The sequence below is a fragment of the Panulirus ornatus genome, chromosome 53 (genome assembly GCF_036320965.1).
Source record: "Panulirus ornatus isolate Po-2019 chromosome 53, ASM3632096v1, whole genome shotgun sequence".
NCBI lineage: Eukaryota > Metazoa > Arthropoda > Malacostraca > Decapoda > Palinuridae > Panulirus > Panulirus ornatus.
Window position 1 is genome coordinate 7,028,357 of NC_092276.1, and position 23,102 is coordinate 7,051,458.

Sequence of the window (23,102 nt, forward strand, 5' to 3'; positions counted from 1 at the left end):
TTGCAGCAGGGGTGTGTGATATCTCCATGGTTGTTTAATTTGTTTATGGATGGGGTTCTTAGGGAGGTGAATGCGAGTTTTGGAAAGAGGGGCAAGTATGCAGTCTGTTGTGGATGAGAGAGCTTGGGAAGTGAGTCAGTTGTTGTTCGCTGATGATACAGCGCTGGTGGCTGATTCATGTGAGAAACTGCAGAAGCTGGTGACTGAGTTTGGTAAAGTGTGTGAAAGAAGAAAGTTAAGAGTAAATGTGAATAAGAGCAAGGTTATTAGGTACAGTAGCATTGAGGGTCAAGTCAATTGGGAGGTAAGTTTGAATGGAGAAAAACTGGAGGAAGTAAAGTGTTTTAGATATCTGGGAGTGGATCTGGCAGCGGATGGAACCATGGAAGCGGAAGTGAATCATAGGGTGGGGGAGGGGGCGAAAATCCTGGGAGCCTTGAAGAATGTTTGGAAGTCGAGAACATTATCTTGGAAAGCAAAAATGGCTATGTTTGAAGGAATACTGGTTCCAACAATGTTGTATGGTTGCGAGGCATTGGCTATGAATAGAGTTGTGCACAGGAGGGTGGATGTTCTGGAAATGAGATGTTTGAGGACAATATGTGGTGTGAGGTGGTTTGATTGAGTAAGTAATGTAAGGGTAAGAGAGATGTGTGGAAATAAAAATAGCGTGGTTGAGAGAGCAGAAGAGGGTGTTTTGAAATGGTTTGGTCACATGGAAAGAATGAGTGAGGAAAGATTGACTAAAAGGATATATGTGTCGGAGGTGGTGGGAACGAGGAGAAGTGGGAGACCAAATTGGAGGTGGAAAGATGGAGTGAAAAAGATTTTGAGTGATCGGGGCCTAAACATGCAGGAGGGTGAAAGGCGGGCAAGGAATAGAGTGAATTGGAACAATGTGGTATACCGGGGTCAACATGCTGTCAATGGATTGAATCAGGGCATGTGAAGCGTCTGGGGTAAACCATGGAAAGCTGTGTAGGTATGTATATTTGCGTGTGTGGACGTATGTATATACATGTGTATGGGGGTGGGTTGGGCCATTTCTTTCGTCTGTTTCCTTGCGCTACCTCGCAAACGCGGGAGACAGCGACAAAAAAAAAAAAAAAAAAAAATATATATATATATATATATATATATATATATATATATATATGTATATATATTATCCCTGGGGATAGGGGATTAAGAATACTTCCCACGTATTCCCTGCGTGTCGTAGAAGGCGACTAAAAGGGGAGGGAGCGGGGGGCTGGAAATCCTCCCCTCTCTTTTTTTTTTAATTTTCTGAAAGAAGGAACAGAGAATTGGGCCAGGTGAGGGTATTCGCTCAAAGGCCCAGTCCTCTGTTCTTAATGCTACCTCGCTAACGCGGGAAATGGCGAATAGTTTAAAAGAAAAAAGAAAAGACATTGAAATGTATAGGTATGTATATTTGCGTGTGTGGACGTGTATATATATACATGTGTATGGGGGTGGGTCGGGCCATTTCTTTCGTCTGTTTCCTTGCGCTACCTCACAAACGCGGGAGACAGCGACTAAGCAAAATAAAAATAAAAAGAAAAATAATTTCATACTATTCGCCATTTCCCATGTTAGCGAGGTAGCGTTAAGAACAGAGGACTGAGCCTCTGAGGGAATATCCTCCCTTGGCACCCTTCTCTGTTCCTTCTTTTGGAAAATTAAAAACGAGAGGGGAGGATTTCCAGACCCCTGCTCCCTCCCCTTTTTCAGTGTGTCTCTAAACCTCAACCTAAATTATGAGAAACTCTGCAAAGATGCTAAACTTCTTGTACAGTAATGACTATTTACCTTAGTGGTGAGTTCATCATTGCTTTCCTGCACCTGATTCACTGTTTGCTGCAATGACTTATTCTCTTTTCTGAAGAAAGATGCCTCTTGTCCAAACCGATGTATCTGAGGAAGTAACCCAATTCATATGAATTACTAATCAGTAAATTCATCTTCATATTCATTATATACATAAACACTAATAGATGTTGCTATAAGTACTCTTCTCTAAAAAAATATCATCAAAACAATATGATCACTAAATTTTTCAATACCTAAATATCAGTCAGTTAGGTCACGAAGGATCTTTCTTGAATCCCAGTTACATGTATAAACAAATATACTTGTCCAAACTATCCTTGTGTTCATCATCTACCTTCACTCTGACATCCCTTACATGAAACATTAAAAAGGGCTAAAAATATAAAGAAGTAAGGAGAGAAGAGGTAAAATCATCTGAAAGTTTTGGAAGTAATGGAAAATCTACATTTTAAAAGAGTTAGGATGTAGCTGTCAGGAAAAACCATGAGAAAGTAAAGTTACACAGCTTGGTAGCTAAAGAAAAGAAACATATATTGCCAATGGCAACACAGTAATCTTGAGATGCAGTGGTTTCCAAGTGAAGGTTGGTCTGTGGCAGGGGTGTGTGCTGTCACCATGGTTGTTTAATTTGTTTATGGATGGGATTGTGAGGGAGGTAAGTGCAAGAGTCTAGGAGAGAGGGACAAGTATGCAGTCTATGGGGGACAAGAGACCCTGGGAAGTGAGGCAGTTGTTGTTTGCTGATGATATGGCACTGGTGGCTGATTCGGGTGAGAAACTGCAGAAGTAGGTGACTGACTTCAGAAAAGTGTTTGAAAGGAGACAGATGAGAGTGAATGTGAACAAAAGCAAGGTTATTAGGTTCAGCAGGGTTGTATGAAGTTTATACGGATCTGGAAAAAGCATATGACAGAGCTGAGTGGAATGATTAATGGTATGTGCTAAGGATATATGGGGGAGGGGAACAACTGTTGGATGTGTGAAAACCTTCTATAGAGACGCAAATGCATGTGTAAGAGTAGATGGAGAGTTGAGCAAAAGTTTCAGCATACATGTAGGAGTGAGATAGGGCTTTGTGATGTCACTGTGGCTTTTAAATATATATGTATGGATGGAGTGATAAGAGAGATGAAAGCAAAACCAGGGAAAGGGGGTGCAGAAACAGAGTGTGGCGGTGAGGTATGGTACCAAGTGGCAAGCATGTTCGCAGATATTGTATTGTTTGTTGAAAGAAGAGGAGTCGCAGAAGATTGTAACTGCATTTTATGATGAGTGTAAACATAAGCAATTGAAGGTAAATGCAAAAAAAAGTAATGATGTTTGAAAGGAAACAAAGTGAAAGTATAGACTTTGCAAAACCACAGAGAGTGAAAGAAGAAAGTGTACTAAGCTGTTTTGGATAAGGAAAAACGACTGGAAGAGGCAAGAGAAATTAAGTATGTAGGAGCTGCCTTTGGAAAGTTTGATGATATGAAAGGATAAGGGAGATAGCAGCACAGGGTAGAAGAGTCACTTGGTGTCTTGATAGAATATTGAAGGATAGGGGTGTAAGTATGGAAGTGAAGAGAGGATTAGGGGATGGCGTAGTACCACCAAACCTGACCTTTGCAGCCAGACATGAACATGGAGGATAGGGGTGTAAGTATGGAAGTGAAGAGAGGATTAGGGGATGGCGTAGTACCACCAAACCTGACCTTTGCAGCCAAACATGAACATGGAGTAAGTCACAAGGTTCAAGAATTCAGGTTGTGGAAATGAGGTATTTGAGAGGAGTATATGGTACCAGAAGGAATGAAAAAAGAAATGAAGGTGTGTATGAAAGATGTGGCATGGCAGGGAATGAATTGTGGAGAGGTAGAGCAGATGAAACTTAACACTTTGAGGTGGTTTGGGCATGTGGAAAGAATGCAAGACTGGGAGTTTACAGGAAGTGTATGATTGTATAATTAAACAGGTTGGTCAGAGAAGAAAGCCACCTATGACATGGGGAAATAGGGTGGAAGAGTACTGGAGGGAGGAAAAATGGAAGACTTTGTGGAATAGAGTATGTGACGGAGGCATATAAGGATAGGAACAAGTGGAGACTCTTTAGCCATGGAAACCCCTTGCTTGGAGTTCCTGGAGGGAATGAGTATCAGAGATGCAGATAGATATATATATATATTTTTTTTTCTTTTTTTGCTTTGTCGCTGTCTCCCGCATTTGCGAGGTAGCGCAAGGAAACAGACGAAAGAAATGGCCCAACCCACCTCCATACACATGTATATACATACGGCCACACACGCAAATATACACACCTACACAGCTTTCCATGGTTTACCCCAGACGCTTCACATGCCCTGATTCAATCTACTGACAGCACGTCAACCCCGGTATACCACATCGCTCCAATTCACTCTATTCCTTGCCCTCCTTTCACCCTCCTGCATGTTCAGGCCCCGATCACACAAAATCTTTTTCACTCCATCTTTCCACCTCCAATTTGGTCTCCCTCTTCTCCTCGTTCCCTCCACCACCGACACATATATTCTCTTGGTCAATCTTTCCTCACTCATTCTCTCCATGTGCCCACAGCACTTCAAAACACCCTCTTCTGCTCTCTCAACCACGCTCTTTTTATTTCCACACATCTCTCTTACCCTTACGTTACTTACTCGATCAAACCACCTCACACCACACATTGTCCTCAAACATCTCATTTCCAGCACATCCATCCTCCTGCGCACAACTCTATCCATAGCCCACGCCTCGCAACCATACAACATTGTTGGAACCACTATTCCTTCAAACATACCCATTTTTGCTTTCTGAGATAATGTTCTCGACTTCCAAACATTCTTCAAGGCTCCCAGAATTTTCGCCCCCTCCCCCACCCTATGATCCACTTCCGCTTCCATGGTTCCATCCGCTGCCAGATCCACTCCCAGATATCTAAAACACTTCACTTCCTCCAGTTTTTCTCCATTCAAACTTACCTCCCAATTGACTTGACCCTCAACCCTACTGTACCTAATAACCTTGCTCTTATTCACATTTACTCTTAACTTTCTTCTTTCACACACTTTACCAAACTCAGTCACCAGCTTCTGCAGTTTCTCACATGAATCAGCCACCAGCGCTGTATCATCAGCGAACAACAACTGACTCACTTCCCAAGCTCTCTCACCCCAACAGACTTCATACTTGCCCCTCTTTCCAAAACTCTTGCATTCACCTCCCTAACAACCCCATACCAAAAACAAATTAAACAACCATGGAGACATCACACACCCCTGCCGCAAACCTACATTCACTGAGAACCAATCACTTTCCTCTCTTCCTACACATACACATGCCTTACATCCTCGATAAAAACTTTTCACTGCTTCTAACAACTTGCCTCCCACACCATATATTCTTAATACCTTCCACAGAGCATCTCTATCAACTCTATCATATGCCTTCTCCAGATCCATAAATGCTACATACAAATCCATTTGCTTTTCTAAGTATTTCTCACATACATTCTTCAAAGCAAACACCTGATCCACACATCCTCTACCACTTCTGAAACCACACTGCTCCTCCCCAATCTGATGCTCTGTACATGCCTTCACCCTCTCAATCAATATCCTCCCATATAATTTACCAGGAATACTCAACAAACTTATTTATTTATTTTATTATACTTTGTCGCTGTCTCCCGCGTTTGCGAGGTAGCGCAAGGAAACAGACGAAAGAAATGGCCCAACACCCCCCATACACATGTATATACATACGTCCACACACGCAAATATACATACCCACACAGCTTTCCATGGTTTACCCCAGACGCTTCACATGCCTTGATTCAATCCACTGTAATTTGAGCACTCACTCTTATCCCCTTTGCCTTTGTACAATGGCACTATGCACGCATTCCGCCAATCCTCAGGCACCTCCCCATGAGTCATACATACATTAAATAACCTTACCAACCAGTCAACAATACAGTCACCCCTTTTTTTAATAAATTCCACTGCAATACCATCCAAACCTGCTGCCTTGCCGGCTTTCATCTTCCGCAAAGCTTTTACTACCTCTTCTCTGTTTACCAAATCATTTTCCCTAACCCTCTCACTTTGCACACCACCTCGACCAAAACACCCTATATCTGCCACTCTATCATCAAACACATTCAACAAACCTTCAAAATACTCACTCCATCTCCTTCTCACATCACCACTACTTGTTATCACCTCCCCATTTGCGCCCTTCACTGAAGTTCCCATTTGCTCCCTTGTCTTACACACTTTATTTACCTCCTTCCAGAACATCTTTTTATTCTCCCTAAAATTTAATGATACTCTCTCACCCCAACTCTCATTTGCCCTTTTTTTCACCTCTTACACCTTTCTCTTGACCTCCTGTCTCTTTCTTTTATACATCTCCCACTCAATTTCATTTTTTCCCTGCAAAAATCGTCCAAATGCCTCTCTCTTCTCTTTCACTAATACTCTTACTTCTTCATGCCACCACTCACTACCCTTTCTAATCAACCCACCTCCTACTCTTCTCATGCCACAAGCATCTTTTGCGCAATCCATCACTGATTCCCTAAGTACATCCCATTCCTCCCCCACTCCCCTTACTTCCATTGTTCTCACCTTTTTCCATTCTGTACTCAGTCTCTCCTGGTACTTCCTCACACAAGTCTCCTTCCCAAGCTCACTTACTCTCACCACCCTCTTCACCCCAACATTATATTAAGTCATGTCGTCATCAATGTCTACATCAAACAATGTCATGTTTGTTGCGTTTTACAACTTTTGATAGAACAAATCACATACAATCACAAGGCTACTATTTCTAGGGTATCCTACTTAAGTTAGTCCACACATCATAAATTATATTTCAGGGCTGTCTACCCTAAACTTTTTCCATATATCCCATGCTCTACATTTACATGTTAGATGGTTCTTGAAATATTCTGTCAATCAGGATATCAAAAAGATCAGTATTTAGTGCTTCTTTGAAATCCTGTCTGTTGTCAACATGGGTTTTTGCTACTGAGAGCTGGCTGTTTGTGTAACCCCACCATTAGCTAGACCATGCAATACTTGGTAAGCTACTGCAACATATGACTGCTGTGTAGCCAATGGCAACTCAAGGAAGGGCCATCTTGATAACTGTTTCATTTCCTAAACTTTGAAACTTTGGAATTCTCTATCCTTTTATGTCTTTCCAAATAACTATGACCAGGGACTGCACTTTTTTAAAACTGTTTTTCACTCCTAAAATTCATAAATACTTTTCCTTTTCTGTCCTTTTTACTTTGGTCAACCTCTTTACATTTCATTTAAAGCCCAACCTTGATATGGACTTTTGTCTGAGACTGGAGCCTTAAAAAAAGATTTTTTTTTTTTTTTTTTGCTGGCCTCTATCGTATAAAGAAGAACAAGAGACTGACAGACAAAGAGACAAACAACCTCTTACCTGATGTTGCACCAGGTCATCTCCCACCACCATCTTAGTTTCTAGTTCATCACAATGTTTTTGAAGACCTTGTAATTCATTTTGAAGCTTTAACAATTCTTCCTCTGGAAAAAAAAGAAAAAGAAAAGTTCCTTGTAAAACAAATAAATCATTATCTAGTATGATAAAGTTTAAACATGAACAATGTAACAACTTCTTTCTTAGTTTACCTTTGACAGTGCTCAATTTAGAGAATGCATTAAATATGGAGTACTACATGGTAAAAAGCTCATGAAATAAATAAACTTTTTCTAGTTGAACCATTATGTGACATTCATTTTTCATTTCATTTCCAGCTAGAAGTTTCAGTTTTCTAAATTATTTCTTACATTTTTCATATTATTTTTATTTTGCTTTGTCGCTGTCTCCCGCGTTTGTGAGGTAGCGCAAGGAAACAGACAAAAGAAATGGCCCAACCCACCCCTATACACATGTATATACATACATGTCCACACACACAAATGTACATACCCATACATCTCAATGTACACATATATATACACACACAGACACATACATATATACCCATGCACACAATTCACACTGTCTGCCTTTATTCATTTCCATTGCCACCTCGCCACACATGGAATAACATCCCCCTCCCCCTCATGTGTGCGAGGTAGCGCTAGGAAAAGACAACAAAGGCCCCATTCGTTCACACTCAGTCTCTAGCTGTCATGCAATACTGCCCGAAACCACAGCTCCCTTTCCACATCCAGGCCCCACAGAACTTTCCATGGTTTACCCCAGACGCTTCACATGCCCTGATTCAATCCACTGACAGCACGTCGACCCCGGTATACCACATTGATCCAGTTCACTCTATTCCTTGCCCACCTTTCACCCTCCTGCATGTTCAGGCCCCGATCACTCAAAATCTTTTTCACTCCATCTTTCCACCTCCAATTTGGTCTCCCACTTCTCCTCGTTCCCTCCACCTCCGACACATATATCCTCTTGGTCAATCTTTCCTCACACATTCTCTCCATGTGCCCACAGCACTTCAAAACACCCTCTTCTGCTCTCTCAACCACGCTCTTTTTATTTCCACACATCTCTCTTACCCTTACATTACTTACTCGATCAAACCACCTCACACCACACATTGTCCTCAAACATCTCATTTCCAGCACATCCACCCTCCTGCGCACAACTCTATCCATAGCCCATGCCTCGCAACCATACAACATTGTTGGAACCACTATTCCTTCAAACATACCCATTTTTGCTTTCCGAGATAATGTTCTCGACTTCCACACATTCTTCAAGGCTCCCAGGATTTTTGCCCCCTCCCCCACCCTATGATTCACTTCCGCTTCCATGGTTCCATTCGCTGCCAGATCCACTCCCAGATATCTAAAACACTTTACTTCCTCCAGTATTTCTCCATGCAAACTTACCTCCCAATTGACTTGACCCTCAACCCTACTGTACCGAATAACCTTGCTCTTATTCACATTTACTCTTAACTTTCTTCTTTCACACACTTTACCAAACTCAGTCACCAGCTTCTGCAGTTTCTCACATGAATCAGCCACCAGCGCTGTATCATCAGCGAACAACAACTGACTCACTTCCCAAGCTCTCTCATCCCCAACAGACTTCATACTTGCCCCTCTTTCCAAAACTCTTGCATTTACCTCCCTAACAACCCCATCCATAAACAAATTAAACAACCATGGAGACATCACACACCCCTGCCGCAAACCTACATTCACTGAGAACCAATCACTTTCCTCTCTTCCTACACGTACATATGCCTTACATCCTCAATAAAAACTTTTCACTGCTTCTAACAACTTGCCTCCCACACCATATATTCTTGATACCTTCCACAGAGCATCTCTATCAACTCTATCATATGCCTTCTCCAGATCCATAAATGCTACATACATATCTTTCTTTTCTTTTTCTTTTAAACTATTCGCCATTTCCCGCGTTAGCGAGGTAGCGTTAGGAACACAGGACTGGGCCTTTTTTGGAATATCCTCACCTGGCCCCCTCTGTTCCTTCTTTTGGAAAACAAAACATATACATATATATATGTATATATATATGTATATACATGTATATATATATGTGTATATATTATCCCTGGGGATAGGGGAGAAAGAATACTTCCCACGCATTCCTCACGTGTCGTAGAAGGCGACTAGAGGGGACGGCAGCAGGGGGCCAGAAATCCTCCCCTCCTTGTATTTTAACTTTCTAAAATGGAAAACAGAAGAAGGAGTCACGCAGGGAGTGCTCATCCTCCTCGTAGGCTTAGATTGGGGTTCTAAATGTGTGTGGATGTAACCAAGATGTGAAAAAAGAAGAGATAGGTAGTATGTTTGAGGTAAGGAACCTGGATGTTTTGGCTCTGAGTGAAACGAAGCTCAAAGGCAAAGGGGAAGAGTGGTTTGGGAATGTCTTGGGAGTAAAGTCAGGGGTTAGTGAGAGGACAAGAGCAAGGGAAGGAGTAGCACTACTCCTGAAACAGGAGTTGTGGGAGTATGCGATAGAATGTAAGAAAGTAAATTCTAGATTAATATGGGTAAAACTGAAAGTTGATGGAGAGAGATGGGTGATTAATGGTGCATATGCACCTGGGCATGAGAAGAAAGATCATGAGAGGCAAGTGTTTTGGGAGCAGCTGAATGAGTGTGTTAGTGGTTTTGATGCACAAGACCAGGTTATAGTAATGGGTGATTTGAATGCAAAGGTGAGTAATGTGGAAGTTGAGGGAATAATTGGTATACATGGGGTGTTCAGTGTTGCAAATGGAAATGGTGAAGAGCTTGTAGATTTATGTGCTGAGGACTGGTGATTGGGAATACTTGGTTTAAAAAGCGAGATATACATAAGTATACGTATGTAAGTAGGAGAGATGGCCAGAGAGTGTTATTGGATTACGTGTTATTTGACAGGTGCATGAAAGAGAGACTTTTGGATGTTAACGTGCTGAGAAGTGCAACTGGAGGGATGTCTGATCATTATCTTGTGGAGGCGAAGGTGAAAATTTGTATGGGTTTTCAGAAAAGAAGAGAGAATGTTGGGGTGAAGAGGGTGGTAAGAGTAAGTGAGCTTGGGAAGGAGACTTGTGTGAGGAAGTACCAGGAGAGACTGAGTACAGAATGGAAAAAGGTGAGAACAAAGGAGGTAAGGGGAGTGGGGGAGGAATGGGATATATTTAGGGAAGCAGTGATGGCTTACGCAAAAGATGCTTGTGGCATGAGAAGCGTGGGAGGTGGGTTGATTACAAAGGGTAGTGAGTGGTGGGATGAAGAAGTAAGATTATTAGTGAAAGAGAAGAGAGAGGCATTTGGACGACTTTTGCAGGGAAAAAATGCAAATGAGTGGGAGATGTATAAAAGAAAGAGGCAGGAGGTCAAGAGAAAGGTGCAAGAGGTGAAAAAGAGGGCAAATGAGAGTTGGGGTGAGAGAGTATCGTTAAATTTTAGGGAGAATAAGAAGATGTTCTGGAAGGAGGTAAATAAAGTGTGTAAGACAAGGGAGCAAATGGGAACTTCAGTGAAGGGGGCTAATGGGGAGGTGATAACAAGTAGTGGTGATGTGAGAAGGAGATGGAGTGAGTATTTTGAAGGTTTGTTGAATGTGTTTGATGATAGAGTGGCAGATATAGGGTGTTTTGGTCAAGGTGGTGAGCAAAGTGAGAGGGTTAGGGAAAATGATTTGGTAAACAGAGAAGAGGTAGTAAAAGCTTTGCAGAAGATGAAAGCCGGCAAGACAGCAGGTTTGGATGGTATTGCAGTGGAATTTATTAAAAAAGGGGGTGACTGTATTGTTGACTGATTGGTAAGGTTATTTAATGTATGTATGATTCATGGTGATGTGCCTGAGGATTGGCGGAATGCGTGCATAGTGCCATTGTACAAAGGCAAAGGGGATAAGAGGTGTAAGTTTGTTGAGTATTCCTGGTAAATTATATAGGAGGGTATTGATTGAGAGGGTGAAGGCATGTACAGAGCATCAGATTGGGGAAGAGCAGTGTGGTTTCAGAAGTGGTAGAGGATGTGTGGATCAGGTGTTTGCTTTGAAGAATGTATGTGAGAAATACTTAGAAAAGCAAATGGATTTGTATGTGGCATTTATGGATCTGGAGAAGGCATATGATAGAGTTGATAGAGATGCTCTGTGGAAGGTACTAAGAATATATAGTGTGGGAGGCAAGTTGTTAGAAGCAGTGAAAAGTTTTTATTGAGGATTTAAGGCATGTGTATGTGTAGGAAGAGAGGAAAGTGATTGGTTCTCAGTGAATGTAGGTTTGCGGCAGGGGTGTGTGATGTCTCCATGGTTGTTTAATTTGTTTTTGGTATGGGGTTGTTAGGGAGGTGAATGCAAGTTTTGGAAAGAGGGGCAAGTATGCAGTCTGTTGTGGATGAGAGAGCTTGGGAAGTGAGTCAGTTGTTGTTCGCTGATGATACAGTGCTGGTGGCTGATTCATGTGAGAAACTGCAGAAGCTGGTGACGGAGTTTGGTAAAGTGTGTGAAAGAAGAAAGTTAAGAGTAAATGTTAATAAGAGCAAGGTTATTAGGTACAGTAGGGTTGAGGGTCAAGTCAATTGGGAGGTAAGTTTGAATGGAGAAAAACTGGAGGAAGTAAAGTGTTTTAGATATCTGGGAGTGGATCTGGCAGCGGATGGAACCATGAAAGCGAAAGTGAATCATAGGGTGGGGGAGGGGGCGAAAATCCTGGGAGCCTTGAAGAATGTTTGGAAGTCGAGAACATTATCTCGGAAAGCAAAAATGAGTATGTTTGAAGGAATAGTGGTTCCAACAATGTTGTATGGTTGCTAGGCGTGGGCTATGGATAGAGTTGTGCGCAGGAGGGCGGATGTGCTGGAAATGAGCTGTTTGAGGACAATATGTGGTGTGAGGTGGTTTGATCGAGTAAGTAATGTAAGGGTAAGAGAGATGTGCGGAAATAAAAAGAGCATGGCTGAGAGAGCAGAAGAGGGTGTTTTGAAATGGTTTGGGCACATGGAGAGAATGAGTGAGGAAAGATTGACCAAAAGGATATATGTGTCGGAGGTGGAGGGAATGAGAAGTGGGAGACCAAATTGGAGGTGGAAAGATGGAGTGAAAAAGATTTTGAGTGATCGGGGCCTGAACATGCAGGAGGGTGAAAGGTGGGCAAGGAATAGAGTGAATTGGATCGATGTGGTATACCGGGGTCGACATGCTGTCAATGGATTGAATCAGGGCATGTGAAGCATCTGGGGTAAACCATGGAAAGTTCTGTGGGGCCTGGATGTGGAAAGGGAGCTGTCGTTTCGGGCATTATTGCATGAGTGTGAATGAATGGGGCATTTGTTGTCTTTTCCTAGCGCTACCTCGCACACATGAGGGGGGGAGGGAGATGTTATTCCATGTGTGGCGATGGGAATGAATAAAGGCAGACAGTGTGAATTGTGTGCATGTGTATATATGTATGTGTCTGTATACATATGTGTACATTGAGATGTATGGGTATGTATATTTGCATGTGTGGACGTGTATGTATATACATGTGTATGGGGGTGGGTTAGGCCATTTCTTTCGTCTGTTTCCTTGCGCTACATGGCAAACGCGGGAGACAGTGACAAAGCAAAATGAATATAATTATATATATTCTAGTTCTAAACATCACAACCTAAAGACTATTAGGTCTCAAGTGTCCCACCCATGGCCTTTCCTACCGACCAATTTGCAAAATTTGTGTGATGAGACTATAAAATTCACATGGAGATACACTGATCTGAGAAGCTTTCAAACTGCACAAAAGAGTATTTCATGTCTAACAGCCATAAATTTCGTAAATCAAAGCATAGGTGCTCAGGGAGCAGAAAGACTACTCCGAATCACCTGGTAAGAAATAAGAGCTTGTATGAGGTACAAACTACTCTTTACTGCTCATAATTCTCAATCATTTTCAACTTTTCAATAGTGCTGATGTTTCCTGGATCTCTTAGTACGTTCAAAATTAAGAACACTCTTATCTGCCATGGTTTGATATACAAACACAGGTCTTTGTAACATAATAAAGTACTGCAACTGCATGAGAATAAGGTCACCAAGTCTGTATCTGTATAGATTAAGCAGACATTTATCTCAAGACTATTAGGCAGTTGCCAAGCTAGTGCTTTGTTTTGTCTTGAAATTTCTGCTTACATTGTGCTTGAGAGTTAGAGATTGGATGTGGGCAAATAAGGCCTTTTCTACGTCTGTTCCTGCTGCTGTCTTGCTAATGTAGGAAATAGTAAATGAGTATGAAAAAAATATTCTTGTAGGTGCAAAGGCACTTCAGATAGCATTGCACTATTACATTATTGTACATCAGTGTAAAACTGTGTATGTGTTCAGAGAGATCACTGGGTGTTAGAAAAATGAAGAAAAATGCAGAGATGATACACAACAGGCTGTCATGTATCCTGGAATGAGGTCAGGAGCTTACAGACTATTCCATTACCTCCCAGATTAAGTCCTATGGGCCATTTACCTTAGTGGGATAAATTTGCAATGTAATGGACTTTTATAGAAATTTCCATTACATCCAGAACTCAGTCCACTGGGGTCTGAATGGAATGTTAGAAGCTCAATTTCAGTACAGTGAAGTCTGTCAGAATAGTGGTTTATTTTTTTTTCATGTTGAAGGCTCCAGTCACATACAGAAAAAAAGACAAGGGAAAGCATTTATGAATTTTTGAGAAACTGAAAGACCTGTCTTTTGAAATGTGCCCATTCATAGTTATTGGGAAAGACATGAGAAGGTAGTGTTTTAAAGCTCCAATGCATAAGGAAAGAAGCAGGTAGCAAAATAGCCCACCCTTGAGTTGCCGATGGCCACACAATAATCATGTGACGCAGCAGCTTGTCAAGTATTGCATGTTCTAGGGCCACACAAGCAGCCAGCTCTCGGAAACAAAAAAGTAATACCCATTGAAGAGGGAAAGTGAATCACCATTGTGGCGTAGGGCAAGGGGGTCAAGTTTAGAAGTTAGCTTGGGAGAGTTTATAAGTCAGACTGCTTTCGACTCATCTCTGTCAAGTAGGGATGCAGAGCTAGAACCATCCAAATGTGAAAGCAGTACTCCATATAAGGATGAATCAATCCCATGTATAAACAGAAGAGAACCTTTGGCATCTAAACATGACACCCAGTTTCCCAGAGGCAGACTTAGATATTCCCATAATGTGGCGTTTCCAAGAAAGAGTGGATGTTACAGTAATACCAAGTATGTTCATTGAGTCAAGAGGTGGAATTACACAACCATCAAAGGAGAGATGAGAGTTGTGAAGAATTTTTGATAGATATGGAGGCATTAAACTGTTTATCAATCGAACATCATTTGAAAAGGTATTATATTTATTTATTTTGCTTTGTCGCTGTCTCCTGCGTTGGCAAGGTAGCGCAAGGAAACAGACGAAAGAAAGGCCCAACCCACCCACATACATATGTATATACATACACGTCCACACACGCAAATATACATACCTATACATCTCAACATATACATATATACACATGTACATAATTCATGCTCTCTGCCTTTATTTATTCCCATCGCCACCCTGCCACATATGAAATAACAACCCCCTCCCCCTCATGTGCACGAGGTAGCACTAGGAAAAGACAACAAAGGCCACATTCATTCACACTCAGCCTCTAGCTGTCATGTAATAATGCACCGAACCACAGCTCCCTTTCCACATCCAGGCCTCACAGAACTTTCCATGGTATTATCCAAAGGTATTATCATGTGTAAATAACCACACAAATGCAAATCTGACATATTAGGTAATCTATGGGATCCAAGGTTCAACCTGATACTGTAGTGAAGTCTTTGCTTATGCAGTCTGTTTTGTTGTTGCAATATAAATATACATGGTGCTAACTGTTCTGTAATTTATGTCGGTCTCCATTACAAAATTTCAATGATATTTTGATGTAGTTTGTTGTTTTGAGCTAACCCAACTGATTGTTGAAACTTAAATCATAATTCATTTTTATGACCTACACCTCCACAAATGTATCTCAAAAGTCAAAAAATCATCCTCAAGATTATAAAGTTTCCTTTGTATGATTCGGAGCACAAAATGAATGATGCTCATCTATAAAAGTTTTTCTTGTACTCCATTTTTTTCCTGGAGATAAGCAATCAGTAAAATGACATATATTAAGGTGTTCAAATATGCTTGTCTCCAAAATTCCCAGTCTGAGGAGGGATTCCAGCATATGGCTCATGGACTAAAAGACGACTCATTTCCAACACTCCCATCCTCTTCCTACAGTTTGTATTTACGGCCCATATGTCACATGCACACAGTACAATCAGGACCACTAAACCATCAAACATACTTATCTTTCCCTTCATAAAGAGCAACCTTTTCCACACACTCCTAAATGCAACAAGGACCTCTTCCTCCTTACCCATCCTATGGCTCATTTCAGCTCCTATAGTTCCATCTGCTGCTACCTAAACTCCCAAGTATTTAAAACATGCCAAGTCTTTCAAAAATACAAATAAAAATATGGCCAAAGCCTATCTTGGGAGATGCATAAGTCTATGTATTCATTTACCCACTGGGTACCAAGAGGGTTAGTGATGGCTGTGTGGTGAGCCAGCACTTCAGTTGATGTCAAGCTGTACTCCTCTGAACCAGGTAACTGTCTATTCTTTTTGCCTCACCCACATGAAGACTACTGGCATTCTGTCCAGCACTTCAGTGGATGTCGTATTGCACTTATCTGACCCAGGTAGCTGTCTTTTCTTTTTGCCTCATCCACATGTTGATGAGGCAAAAACATACAATCTCTCCTTGTTATACATAATACTTGACCACATCACTCATTCAGCTCATTCTTCATAACTCTAGATTTTCCTTTGGTTGGGTAAGCATTATGTGCTAGCCTTGCCTTTTGGCAAAATGGAAGGAATGGTAGATAGAAGCAGTAGGGAGGAATATTTAGGCAGGAACATTAGGTAGAAGCAGACAGTATGAACATTAGGTTAGAGCCTCTGCAAACACTGCACTAAGAGTTGCCATCTGTCAGTGGCCTATTAGGGGTGAGGCACCAAAGGCTAAGTGCTGGAGTTCACTAGTTATGTAAACTCTACTGCTGTGGCCACCCTTTAAAGGAGTTCCAGTTGGAACAGGTGTCAGAGATAGAGAGGTAGATAGAAGTGAAGATGAAGAATTTTAGTGAAAATCTTTCTGAGTATAAAGGGCTCAGTGAATATAATTAAAACAAATAAATACTTACTTAACTTAGATATTTTCTTATGTGAAAATTCCACACTCATTTCTAGTTCTTGTTTATCATTCTCCAAGCTGTTAATTTGCTGATGTAGCTGCTTTGCTTCCCGTGTCTTGGCATTAAGTAGCTTTTGCAAGCGGAAAGGGGGACTCTAAGAATGGTAAAAATAAAATTCAACATTGCATATATGTATGTCAATATCACTTGCATAACTATTACCTATAATGCAGATTTGCTAAATCACTATCCAATGATACACGAAAAAAAAAAATATGATGCATTACAGGTCAATAACTCCAAGTTAATACACAAGACAAATATTTGTTGTGCAGTCATAAAGTACAAATACAGAAGAAGCTATATATGATATTCTAAGATAACATCAGGTACTACAGAAATCAATTTACAATTAGTAATTTTCCCCTTGTCATGCTTATTACCTGTTTCCACCCTTAGAATGATAGCAAGAGGAACAGAAAATAAACAAAGAAAAATCCCCACTTAGTGCCTTCCTGTTTCTCCATCAGGAAAGCAATGATACAGGGATGGAGATTTCCAGCCCCTCTCCCACCACTTTAGTTGCTTTTTATGACATACTGGGGATATGCATGTAGTATGCTTTCTACCCTATCCCCATGGTAATTCAAAGTTAATTTTTTACATAGAGTATTTCGTACCTCTCGAGCAAGTGTAAGAAGGTGTTAGATTTATAAAAAAGACTAAGCATTGAGTGCTGATGAAAAAAAATATGATTATCAATATATTTGTTCCATTCAAACTTAATCTGAAAGAAACACCAGGGGAATACAAAAAATAATCATCCCCAAACACTAACACTACTATTCACAAAAATGGTATGGAAAACAAACATTAATGTATATAATCATTTACACATTTGCAAACAAAAAACATGCAAAGACACAAGCACACATGCACATCCTCATTAGTAGATCTAGCACAGATACTGAAAATATCCTATATGATAAACCACCTGGAAAATGTGATCATTTAGAGCTTGAGTCTGATTATGCGGTAAACAAGGAAATTAACAGTGCAGAGATGAGACATGACCTGAAAAAGAGATATAACTGTGCAACCTACACAGAACTTAAAAATTTCTGTGAAATTCACAATGGAGCATGAACATGTGTACCTCTAGCCTCAAAAACTGGGGAGGAAAAATGAAGAATGGTTTAATCAAAGATGTCAAAAAGCAAGGGAGCTATGTAATGTGCAGTGGTAGAGATATAAGCATCACTACAGCCAGCCAACGAATAGCAGTCCTGATGATGTTGTGTAGATGAAAGTCATGAGCTCTAGACAAGAAAGTACAGAAAAGGGTGAATGTGATAGAAATGAAGCGCTCGAAGATAATATGAGATGCGGGGAGTGCTGAGCAAGTACAAAATGATTGGGTTAAAGACAGGTGTAATAATAAGAAGACTATGATTGTCAAAACTGAAGGGGGGTGTATTGAAATGGTTTGGACATACGGAAGGATGAGAGAAGAGAGGTTGTTGAAGAGTGTATAAGTATTGCAAGAGAGGAGAACAAAGAAAAGAGGGAGACTAAATTGGAGATAAAAGTCTTGAGTGCTCAGGGCCTGAACATGCTGTAAGGCTGTAAAGTGGGCATGGGAGAATGAACAGGAAAGATGTGACATGTGGGGAATATGCTGTCAGTGGACAGAACCAGGGCATATGAAGAAGCTGGCATAAATCACAGAAAAGTTTGTGAGGCCTAGTTGTGGACAGAGGGCTGTGGTTTCAGTTCATTATACATGACAGCCAAAGACTGCTGAATACCTGGTGAAGTCTTTGGGGGTCTTCATCCCTACAGCCTGGGATGGGCCCAGGCTACTGGAATAGGTAGTTCATCATCCAAGCTGTTGAAGTTGCAGCCCTCAAGCCTAAATAGCCCATCAGCCTGGCTGGTCTGGTATGCTATGTAGCTACTTATCCAATGCACTCTTGAACTTGTCTACCGTTCATCCCATGCTGTTTCTGATAGTAGCTGGCAAGGTGCTGATGAGTCTTAGGCCCCAGTGTTCTCTCTTTTTGTGCATATCACACCTTTGGATTTCAAGAGTAATATCTTACAATGTCTTCCATGCCTGTCATGCTAGTAGAATCATATTCCCAAGTGTAAGTTGGGAACTAAACCCTCTAGGAGTTTCCAGGTATAAAGATGATGAGTTACCTCTCCCATCTGCACTCCAGGAATTGTAGCTTCAGAGAATTCAGTATGTATTTTAGTTCCTTTACCACAATAATATGGACCGTGAAAGATCTCTGAACAATTTTGAAATCCGCAATTTTGTTCATCTTGTAGGGTGACATTAGAACACAACAGTATTCAATTTGTCATAGAGTTAGTGCCTTCAATAATATAATCATTGGCTTTCCTTCCCTTGTCTTGATGGTCCACAGGATGCAACCTGCCATCCTCCTGCAGTGCCTTCAATAATATAATCGCTGGCTTTCCTTCTCTTGTCTTGATGGTCCACAGGATGCAACCTGCCATCCTCCTGCATCAATCAACCATTGTCTTAATGTGCTTGCTGAAAATTAAGTCATTAGACTTTATGACTTCAAGGTCTCTCTCATTATTCATTCTGTCTTCTGCATTTTCTGATTTCATTTTTTCCATACTGGAGGCGGGTGAAACTTGTCTCCACTGAAAAGCTTGTTGTTCTCTGTTTCCCAGTAAAAGACCTTGTTTATGTTTCTTTGCAAAGATGATACAAAACTGTGGCTTGTGTTTCCGTCAATGTCAGAAACAAGAATAACGAATAGGGGGTGCAAGTACAATTCCTTAGGAACTGAGCTTTTTACTGTAGAGGCACTGGAGAAGGCATGGTTTACAACTACATGGTGTAACCTATTGGTTAAAGTCCCTCAAAATCTTTTTCACTCCACCCTCCCATCTCCAATTAGACTCCCTCTTAACCACATCATTTTCATTACCAAACCTCTCTTTTACTCTTTCATTGCTTAATCAATCCTCCCTAAACCCCATATTGTCCTTACACATTTCAATCCACCCTCCTCCACACAGTTAAAGATTGAATTTGGAAGTGTGTGTGTAAGGAGGAAGTTGAGCGTAAATGTGAATAAAAGCAAAGTTATCAGGTTTAGTAGGGTTGGACCGATTAGATGGGGAGCAAGTTTGGATGAAGAGAAAAATGGGAGGAATTGAAATGTTTCAGAAACCTGGGAGTGGACATGAGAACCATAAAAATGGAAGTGAGTCATAGGGTGAGTGTGAAAACAATGGTTCTGGAAGTGTTGAAAAATGTGCAGAGAGAGAGATTGTTGTCTGAAAGGGCAAAAATGGGTAACAATATTATATGGATGCAGGGCATGAGTATTTGATAAAGCTATGTGGAGGAAGATGGATGCACATGAAATGTAATGCTTGAGGACAACATGGTGTGAGGAGGTTTGATTAAGTAATGAAATGGTACGAAAGAGGTATTGTAATAAAAAGTGTGATTGAGAGAGCTGAAGAGGGCGTGGTAAAATGGTTTGGACAAATGGAAAGAATGAGTGAGGAAAGGCTGACAAAGAGGATATCAGTGTCAGAGATGGAGGGAACATGGAGAATGGGGAGACCAAATTATTCAGACCTTGATCACTCAAAACCTTTTTCACTTCACCCTTCCATCTCCAATTTGGTTTCCCCTTCATCTTGTCCCCTCAACTTGAGACATATCCTCTTTGTCAACCTTTCCTCATTAATTCTCTCCACATGTCTAAACCATTTCAGCACGCTTTCTTCTGGTATCTCAAACACGCTCTTTTTATCAACACACCCCTCTCTCTTACCCTTGCATTACTTACTTGATCAATCCACCACACACCACATACAGTCCTCAACCATTTCATTCCCAACATATCCATCCCCCTTTGCATAGCTGGTGACTATGTTAGTGTGTAAAAAGGAAGGTGAAAGTAAATGTGAATAAAAGCAAGGTCTTGCAGCAATGAAGGACAGGTGTGAGTTTGAATGGAAAAAAAATAATTAGAGGAAGGGAAGTATCTTATAAACCTGGGAGTCGAATGGAACCATGAAAGCGGAAGTGAGTCCAAACCATCTAAACACACCCTTTTCAGCTCTCTCAACCGCACTCATTTTATTACCACACTTCTCTCTTACACTTTTATTACTTCCTCGATCAAACCACCTCACACCCACATACAGTCCTCAAGCATTTCATTTCCAACACATCCACCCTCCTCTGCACATCATCTACAGCCCATGCCTTGCATCCATGCAACATTGATGGCAATACTATACCTTAAAACATACCCATTTTTGCCCTCCAAGATAATGACTTTTCTTTTTACACATTGCTTAATGCTCTAGAACTTGGCTCCCCTTTCACCCATCCTATGACTCACATCCACTCCCATGATTCCATTCATTACCATGTCCACACCAAGGTATCTAGAACACTTTGCTTCCTTCATTCAAACTCACATCCCAATTAAAGTGTTTTCTCTGCCCTGCTAAACCTTATAATCTTGCTTTTATTCACAATTACTCTCAACTTCCTCCTTTCACACAATCTTACATGCTCAGTCATGAACTTCTGCAGTGGCTCACTTGAATCTGTCATCAATACTATGTCACTGGCAAACAACAATTGACTTACTTCCCAGCTCTCTCAACCACACTCATTTTGTTACCACACTTCTCTCTTACACTTTTATTACTTTCTCGATCAAACCACCTCACACCCACGTACAGTCCTCAAGCATTTCATTTCCAACACATCCACCCTCCTCTGCACATCATCATCTACAGCCTGTGCCTTGCATCCATACAACATCAATGGCAATACTATACCTTAAAACATACCCATTTTTGCCCTCCTAGATAATGACTTTTCTTTTTACACATTGCTTAATGCTCTAGAACTTGGCTCCCCTCTCACCCATCCTATGACTCACATCCACTCCCATGATTCCATTCACTACCATGTCCACATCAAGGAATCGAGAACACTTCACTTCCTTCAATTCAAACTCACATCCCAATTAAAGTGTTTTCTCTGCCCTACTAAACCTTATAATCTTGCTTTTATTCACATTTACTCTCAACTTCCTCCTTTCACGCAATCTCACATACTCAGTCATCAACTTCTGCAGTGGCTCACTTGAATCTGTCATCAATATTATGTAAATAGCAAACAACAATGGACTCACTACCACCCCTCACAGACTGCATACATGCCCCCCTTTCTACAGGACCCTTACATTTACCTCCTTCACCATCCCATCTATAAACAAATTAAACAGCCATGGTCACATCACACACCCCTGTCTTAGACCAACCTCCACCTGCAACTACTCACTCTCCTCTCTTCCTACTCATACATATGCCTACATTCTTGATAAAAGCTTCTTGCTTCTAATTGCTTTCCATCCACACCATATATTCATAAGATCTTTAACAAGACATCTCTATCAATCCTGTCATATGCTTTCTTGGTCTCTAAATGCCACATATAAATCCTTCTGTTTCTCTAAGTATTCTTTTTCTTTTTATGTTGGAGGCTCCAGTCATAGATAAAAGTCCACATCAAGGCCAGGCCTTAATTGAAATATAGAGGATTATGAAAAGGAAAAAGAAAAGATTAGGGAGGAAGTAAAAACCTGACTTTTGAAATGTGCCTGGTCATAATAAAGACATGAGATGGAGAGTTCCAAAGCATTGAGGTGTAAGGAAAAACATTTATCAAAAAGACCCACCCTTGAGTTGCCAACAGCCACACAGTAATCATGTGAAACAGCAGCTTGCTGAGTATTCCATGGTCTGACCAGTGGTGTGGGCACACAAGAAGCCTGCCCACTGGAGCAAGAACTAAAGTAATACCTATAGAAGAGGGAAAGTGAACCAAAAATGTGGAGCAGGGCAAGAGGGTCAAGTTTTGAGGTTAGCCTGAGAGAGATTATAAGTCAGACCACATTTGATTCAACTCTATCAATTAAGGATGCATAGTGAGACCCACAGATGTGAAAGCAGTGCTCCGTACAAGGATGAATCAATCTTTTGTATAAATGAAGCAACTATTCAGAAAAAAAAGAATTTCAACATCTAAACAGGACTCCCAGTTTCTTAGAGTCAGACTTAGCTGTTTCTGTAATGTGGGATTTCTAAGAAAGAGTGGATATTACAGTGATACCATGTATGTTCATTTTGTCAAGAGGTCGAATTACAAAACTGTCAAAGGAAAGACAAGAATTGTGAGAAGTTTTTTTTTATAAAGATGGGTAGAAACTGGATCTTGGAGGATTTAAACTTAACTAGATTTAGTTTACCCCACCAAGATATCCTGCCAAAGTTTACTGAGTAAGATGTGTTGAGATGAGATGCAGATTGAGTGAGAGAAGGATATGGCTAAGTGCAGTATTGAGTCATCAGTGTATGAGTGCACTTGGTTATTTGCAGAAGAGGAAATTGTTGATAAAAAGGAGAAAAAGTGTAGGGGACTGGACAGAACCTTGAGGAACACCGCTGTTGATGAAGA

The 23,102-nt window shown here is 40.9% G+C and overlaps 1 protein-coding gene across 1 annotated transcript in view; it reads right to left on the minus strand.

The window, feature by feature from the left end:
• LOC139765206 (uncharacterized) overlaps positions 1-23,102 on the minus strand; it is a 236,453-nt gene that overhangs the window by 175,484 nt on the left and 37,867 nt on the right. The window contains 3 exon segments of the mRNA XM_071692509.1: positions 1,813-1,917; positions 7,288-7,391; positions 16,574-16,718. Of these exon segments, the coding sequence (XP_071548610.1) occupies positions 1,813-1,917; positions 7,288-7,391; positions 16,574-16,718 (354 nt within the window).